Source organism: Chaetura pelagica, unplaced genomic scaffold (assembly GCF_000747805.2).
Source record: "Chaetura pelagica isolate M959 unplaced genomic scaffold, ChaPel_1.0 scaffold403, whole genome shotgun sequence".
In the NCBI taxonomy this organism is placed as follows: domain Eukaryota; kingdom Metazoa; phylum Chordata; class Aves; order Apodiformes; family Apodidae; genus Chaetura; species Chaetura pelagica.
The window spans coordinates 215121-222395 of record NW_009952568.1 but is presented as its reverse complement, the minus strand read 5'-3'; the positions used below and the strand labels follow the sequence as shown (position 1 = coordinate 222395).

General features: G+C 44.7%; 1 protein-coding gene across 2 annotated transcripts in view; it reads right to left on the bottom strand.

Annotated features, from left to right (window-relative positions):
• Positions 1-6385, bottom strand: part of CNOT6L (CCR4-NOT transcription complex, subunit 6-like) — a 12595-nt gene extending 6210 nt beyond the window's left edge. Inside the window, exons 1-6 of one of the 2 annotated variants that reach the window (XM_009993472.1) lie at positions 6274-6385; positions 5065-5251; positions 4491-4576; positions 3497-3619; positions 2706-2774; positions 341-498 (exon numbers count right to left, since the gene is read on the bottom strand). In XM_009993472.1, coding sequence (XP_009991774.1) covers positions 341-498; positions 2706-2774; positions 3497-3619; positions 4491-4576; positions 5065-5251; positions 6274-6385 — 735 coding nt within the window. The remainder of the gene's footprint in view (positions 1-340; positions 499-2705; positions 2775-3496; positions 3620-4490; positions 4577-5064; positions 5252-6273) is intronic. The other variant, XM_009993473.1, reaches the window with a different exon arrangement.
• Positions 6386-7275: the final 890 nt, after the last annotated feature.

Genomic DNA, 7275 nt, shown 5'->3' with positions numbered 1-7275 from the left:
AGGAATGGACAAGGGACAGTGGCATTTGGGGCTACAGTATTCCACATTCTCCCCTTCTGCAGTAAAGCCTGTACAGCCAGCAGGTAGTAGGATGCTCATCTGAAGAGAAAAAGACCCAGATAGAAATTCCAGTAGAAATTACCTACTAATTTAGCTAATTTTAGCTCACTCACTTGGTCCCATTTCATAAAGCACAAGCCAAGGCTTAGACAAGGAGCTGTACACACAGCTTCTACTGGGAAGCTCCAGAATTTGGTAGCAAGCAGGCAAACACAGTGTTTTCAAGGGAGCATTTCATTCTAAAGGTGGAAGTTGAAAAATACATTTATTTTCCAGTTACCTGCAGACTAATTATATCTGCATCACAGTTGACAATTTCTTCCATGATTCCCTTTTTTCTGTACTCCCAGTTGAGTGCCCAGGACGGGCAGTAGCCATAGAGCTGCCGGGTGGCATATTTATCACATAACACATTGTAACACATAACTGTGAATGAAGCTGGAAGGAAAGAGAGAAAGGGAAAGGTTATCAACCTCTGGAGATGACAAACTGACCTTATTCAAGCCAAAATACCACATCTCCCACAGTTTATGCTGAAAGTCCTACTGAACACAAGTCAGTGGGCTTATTCCATGAGCAGGAGTGAGAAAGCCCCTGCTCAGCAAGCAGTTACCATGTAAGACTAAACTCCTTCTGGAAGAAAATCAGCATTACTACCAAAACGAGACTTGAGGCAGCAACTTCAGGCTTAAGTGACATGTATATTGTAAAACAAAAGCAAAACCAAGCTGCTAAAGGAGTTGCTGCCTCATCAGGGCACCACAGCATCAGAGAGAAACACTTCAGAACGCTGCCCTTTCAAGCAGTCTGATTGCAAAACATCTGTAGAGCTTCCCTAGCATCTGCAGAACATTTCTAAGCTGTATTAAGTCATAACCGTGTCTAAGGGGGAGTGGGACATCTGGGTGAGGGCAGGGAAGAGCAACGAAGGCATAAATGAGCAACACCCAATGCATCGTTTACATTTTGTAAAGAAAGAGAGAAGTCAGCAGGCAGCTCATCTGACCGCGCGCCGTGAAACGCGCCTCCTTCACACACCAGCTCCTCAGCTCTGTTAGATCACTGAACCACAGACTGGTTTGGGTTGGAAGGGACCTTCAAGATCACCTAGATCCAACCCCCCCTGCATGGGAAGGGGCACCTCCCACCAGAGGTGGTTGCTCAGAGTCCCATCCAACCTGCCCTTGAAGTCCTCCAGGGATGGGGCCTCCACAACCTCCCTGGGCAACCTGTTCCAGCATCTCACCACCCTCACAGGAAAGAACTTTTTCCTCATGTCCAACCTGAATTTCCCCTCTTTAAGCTTCATGTTTTCCAGCAATTTTATAAGATTGGTAAATGCAACATCCCAGCACTGGGAAAACCCTGCCCATATTTGCAGGGAAAGATGTGAGGTTTTACTCTGAGGTTACCCCACAGCTGTGGGTTTTTCTACTATTCCCCATCAAATAAAATTTCAGTTGTCTTAATTTTAGAATAACAACTAATTGGCTTGTTCTAGTTTTTCCCATAAATTACTCCACAGCTCACCTGCCTAACTCTGTGCTTCTGAATTATTCTTCTTCTCAGGAATGTTGATTTTAAAAAAATAAACCCAAGGTCTGTAAAACTCCATGAAGATACTGATTCGCAAGGGAATTTGAAACAGAAATGCAGAATTTAATGCTGTGGCTTGCAGGACTTTTGGGCATTTCCTGTTTCTTCCTTTTTTTTTTTTGTTTGTTTCAGAATCACAGAATCAGTTAGGTTGGAAAAGACCTTCAAGATCATCAAGTCCAACCACTAACCCTACTCTCCCAAGTCCAGCACTAAGCCATGTCCCCAAGTGCTACATCTAGATGACTTCTAAACACAGCCAGGGAGGGTGACTCAACCACCTCCCTTGGGCAGCCTGTTCCAAGTTCTGACAACCCTTTATATCTTGATGTCTTTAGTATCTTTTTATCTTTAATATAAAAACAGGTACAGATGATCTTAACTGCAACGTTAGCCTGCCTAACACACAGCAGAGGTAAGTTTGAAGACCTGCCAACTTGACACTTCTAAAAAGTGTAGAGGAATCATAGAATCATAGAAGAGGACGGACACGTTGTTCTCGCTGGCTTTTAATCTGGTCTTCTGCAATAACAATAGTAGCATTTTTATTCTTTTAGACCAGCTCTGGGCTGGTTTTTGAATGCTGTACCCGGGATGTGCAGGGGAAGAGCCTCTTGCACTTCACCAAAAGCAACTATAGAGGGCATTGAACTGACTTCAATACCAGGTCCTCCACGGGTTTACTTCTCCAACTCTCACTTTGCTCAGCCTGTACATGGAGGTGGCATTTGCATATAGTTACTTTTGCAGTTCTTATTATTGCTGATAAACTATTCTTATTTTTTTTAAAAGATCTTTTTCTTGGGTATCAGTGGATGGAACAGTTACAAAAAAGCCTGACATGGAAACAAAATGACTGGCATTCCATTCAAATGACAAAAAATGGTATTTCCAGCACAGCCAGATGTTAACTGGTTTAGTACAAATGCACACAAATTGCTGTTTTCAGTCAGATCCAAGCCAGGTAAAAGAGTTCTCTGAAAATAAAGCTGAAAAAAAGGTTTTCAGGCTGTCACTTGTGAACACAGGGAAAAGAACCACAGGCTTACCTGAGGGCAGAATTTGGTCTCGTTCTTTTAAAGTAATCCATGGCCTTGGAGGCAGCTGCTCTGGATGAACTAAAAAAACCCAACAAACCAAAACAGTGATTAATTCAGGGTTTATATTTGTAAGTTGCAATTTCAAAGTCAAAATGATAACTGAACAACAATGTTCCATATTGTGCTTTGCAATACCAATTCCCCAAGTTTTTTGACACTCCAGGGGAGGCAAAAATAATTTAATAATTATTTAATTCATCATTATTCTTGTTTTTTGCTTTCAAATCTAGAAGCACCACTGAAATACCCCTGCTCCTTGAATATACTGCTGAAGATGAGAAGTAAATCCCACTGTGGGTCAGACACCCATCATTCCTGCAGTGTTTTAACTTAGCAGAGGTCAAGTGGAAAATGAGAAATTCACAGAACCAGGAATTAGGATTTAATTCAGGTACTGGATGTTCTTAATCACTTGGTATTTCTAGATCAAAATTCGTCATTCTGCTTGCATTTGGGTTATCATTTCTAGAGGAAAGGATCAAAGTGGCTTCAGGAAGGAAAACTCTGCACTTTGTTGGTAATTGAAGGGTTTCAAACAGAACAGTGGGAACAAGTGGCTGTAGCACAGCAACATGGGGACAGGCTTGACAAGACTTGTCAACCTCTTCCACTGCAAGTGGGTGCTTGTGTGTACGACTGGAACCACTTGACAACAAACACCCCAAAGCAGAAAATCCTCTCCCTTCAGCAGTTCAGACTCTTGTAGCAGCAAATACTGCCACCAATGCATGCTTTTAAACCCCTGCTGTCAATCAGATGTGTTGGGCTGTCACCTGCTAGATTGTCAAGCATGTAGTTCAGTAGCTTCCGAGTTCCATCCGGATCCTGGTAGAGGCTGAGAATATCTTGTGATAAAGGATTGCCTGCCAACAGCATGAAACAACACCCAGGTGATTAGCTGCCTGACTTTCTCCAGGCTTTCCAGCCAAAGAAAATCTCCCATAATGATGACAAATTGACTCAGGAGACATTTAGGTGGCTGATCTTGAAACTGCATGATACTGCAGGGGTGCTGCAGAAGCAACCAGCACGCAGAGACTTCCTTCCCTCAAGTCCCCTCAGTCAATAATACAGCAGGTTAAAGGGTTTATTTACCTACCTACAGGTTTGAAATAGGCTCACAAGGAAGCTGAATAGCATTAAAAAAGGAAAGCAGTGTTTTCCCAACTGGCTGGTCATTTTTGCAACAAGCTTAATACCTCAAATGAACTGTAAGAAAACATTGAGGTAGCACCCCCCCTCCCTCCCCAGTAATTCAAGAGCACTTACAGAGTCACAGAACTGCCAGGGTTGGAAGGGACCTCTAGGGATCATCTAGTCCCACTCCCTGCTAAAGCAGGATGGCCCAGAGCACATCCCACGGGGCTGCAGCCAGAGGGGGGTTGGAATGGCTCCACAGAAGGGGACTCCATACCCTCCCTGGGCAGCTTATCCCAGCGCTCTGTCACCCCCACTGTAATATTCCCCCATATTCCAGTGGCACTTTCCATGTTCCAGCTTGTGCCCGTTGCCCCTCATCCTGGGCACTACTGAGTTGAGTCTGGTTCCATCCTCCCTGCACCCACCCTGAGATACTTCCAGGCATTAATAAGGTCTCCCCTCAGCCTTCTCCAGGCTGAACAGTCCCAGCTCTCTAAGCCTTTCCTCATCAGGGAGATGCTCCAACCCCCCAGTCATTTGTTGCCCTCCCCTGGACTCTCTCCAGCACTCCTAGGAATATTTAACTGTACTCACCTTTCAAACCTAGAGTTTGTAGCTGGAAGAGCCGTCCAAGTTCATAAGGCAAAACCCGTAACAGATTGTTATTTAAAAGCAATTCCCTGCAGCAAATGCAAAAAACCAACAAAACAAACAAGAAGCAACAAAACACTTTTGATGAGTATCACTTCAGAAGAAAACACTTAAAGGGCCATATAGCATTTATCTTCAAAGATTACACTTTTCACCTTGAATTTTTTTTGTATTATGGAAAGAGATGCAAATCTTCCCATTTCAGAGCACGAGCAAAACACTTTCATAAGGCAAGAAAAAGCCACAAAAACCCCAGAACTCAAAATTAAACCGGGGGGGTTTAAACACCAAGTCTCAAAGAATGTTTCAGAGCAGAATAGTACTACACAGCTCACAGACATGTTTCTGTAAGAGATCAAAAAAGAAGGGTAATGAACCCAAACGTAATAATTAGACTGAAGCTTTGCACTGCTTTTGAAGTTTTCAGAATGATTTGAAGTACAAGGATGGAAAGCCAACTAAATTTTTAGTCCCAACCCCTGATTTTTGAAAAGTTCACCAGAACCATTTCTCTCACCTGAGAGATACCATGTTTCCTAGTTCTGCTGGTAAACTTCTGAGTTTGTTGGATGACAGATCCAAGTAAACCAGATTATGAAGCTTGGCAATATCAGGTGGAATGCGAGTGAGATTATTGTCATTGAGGTGCAGAGCAGTCAGGTGTGTCAGCGACCAAAGCGAGGAACTCAAGCTCCGCACTCGACCTAAAAAAGAAAAGCAAAGAACCACCTCCTCAGTCAGGTCTGCTCTCTCAAACCATCAGGTACAAACTGGAACACCTTTGTCAGGACATGGACAGTAGAGCTGGAGTGCACCCTCAGCAGGTTTGCTGATCACACCAAGCTGTGTGGTGTGGCTGACACGCTGCAGGGGAGGCCATCCAGAGGGATCTCAACAGGCTTGAGAGGTGGGTCCATGCCAACCTCAGGGTCAGGGCAATGTCAGGCACAAATACAGGCTGGGAGGAGAATGGACTGAAAGCAGCCCTGAGGAGAAGGACTTGGGGGTGCTGGTCAGTGAGAAGCTCAACATGAGCTGGCACCGTGTGCTGGAGGCCAGGAAAGCTGGGGAGGGACTTTTGACAAGGGCTTGTAATGAGAGGACAAAGGGATTACAATTCAAAGAGAGAGATTTAGGTGAGACATTAGAAGGAAATTTGTTAGTGTGAGGGTGGTGAGACACTGGCCCAGTTGCCCAGAGAAGCTGTGGCTGCCCCATCCCTGGCAGTGTTGAAGGGCAGGTTGGATGGGGCTTGGAGCAACCTGGGCTGGTGGGAGGTGTCCCTGCCCATGCAGGGGGGTTGGAACTGGATGATCTTGAAGGTCCTTTTGATCTTAACTGTTGTATGATTCTATGAAACTATGAGGGATGTCAGAACATGGGATTTCCAGTGTGAAACTCTACCACTTCACTGCAACACTTACAACAGCTTGCAGAAGATACCTTTGCGTATCTTTTCTAGGAGTAGACTTTAACCCTCTCAGTTAAAAGAGACAGGTACAGTTCTAGGGAAGCAGATGTGCTGCCCAAAAACTTGCCTCTGATCTGAGTGGGTGTCTTCAAGCCACTGGGCTGCTGAGAGCCAGCCAAGCTCCAAGGCAACCTAGAGAGGCAGCTACCTGCCCTACCCAACTCAAAAAAACTGCTTCCACCACAGGATCCTTGAACTGCAAGTGACTCTGGGGCACCAACTCCTCCACTGAACCAAAAGTGCAGAGCGACTCACCCGAGATCTCTAATTCGGCCCAATGCGACTTCTTCCCGTTGGCTACCTCTTCTGCTGACATGATGGTATAAATTCTGCGAGGATCTGGGGGATCATATTTTTCCTTTGGCATCCCTGTGAGTCTGAAAGATCATCACAACTGTTACTGTTGCTCAACAACACTTCTTCATTTCTAGCCTGCCAGGAGATCACCCCCGCAGTGACACTGCAGAGACAGGCCCTGCTGTCCATGTACAATAAATATTACACTGACTTCAGCCTGACTACTGGATTTTCAACATACCAAGGCCTACTTCTGCACTCCTCTTAGACAAGACCTGAAATTGCAGTCTGCAGGGGAATTATCTTCATCTTGCCATTATCCATCTAGCTTTTGTTTTGTGCTTTTCCATGCTCAAGATCAGTCAAGACCTTTTTACTCTTAATGGTATAGGAAACATGAAATGAGCTCAGGTGAAATTCCCATGAGGTGTTCTTGTGCACACAAGCCCATACAGCCCAGCCCAACACTTTTATATCAGATGCAGACGCAAAGTCAACCCATCTTATTCTCCAGATTCTTGTCAGAAGAGAGCTCTGATGTCCTGTTCAAAAAACATACACTCTCCAGATGACACAGGGAGAAGTCTCCCTCTGTATCTCCCCAAGACCATCGTGCTGAGAAAGACTTGGGGGGTTGCAGGGGAGTAAAAGGGGTTGTTTCAAAATGTAAGATTAGCTGAACTTGCTGTTCTCTGCTCTTTTCTTCCCCAGACACACACAATCCACAAACCTTGCTTTTCTACAAATCCAAAGCATCTGTCTACAGGATGCAATTTCCCCCTTAACCGTGTATATTTCTACTACAACTGGCTGCAAGAGCTGGGAAGCTCTTCAAACAACTAGAACTGGTTTGGTTGGCTGAACTGACAAGACAGAAAACTATGAAGAACTTGAGGAAACTAGCTCAGGTTGTTGATTTGTTTGGGTTTTTTTTCCCACTCATCCAACTAACCAAAGATC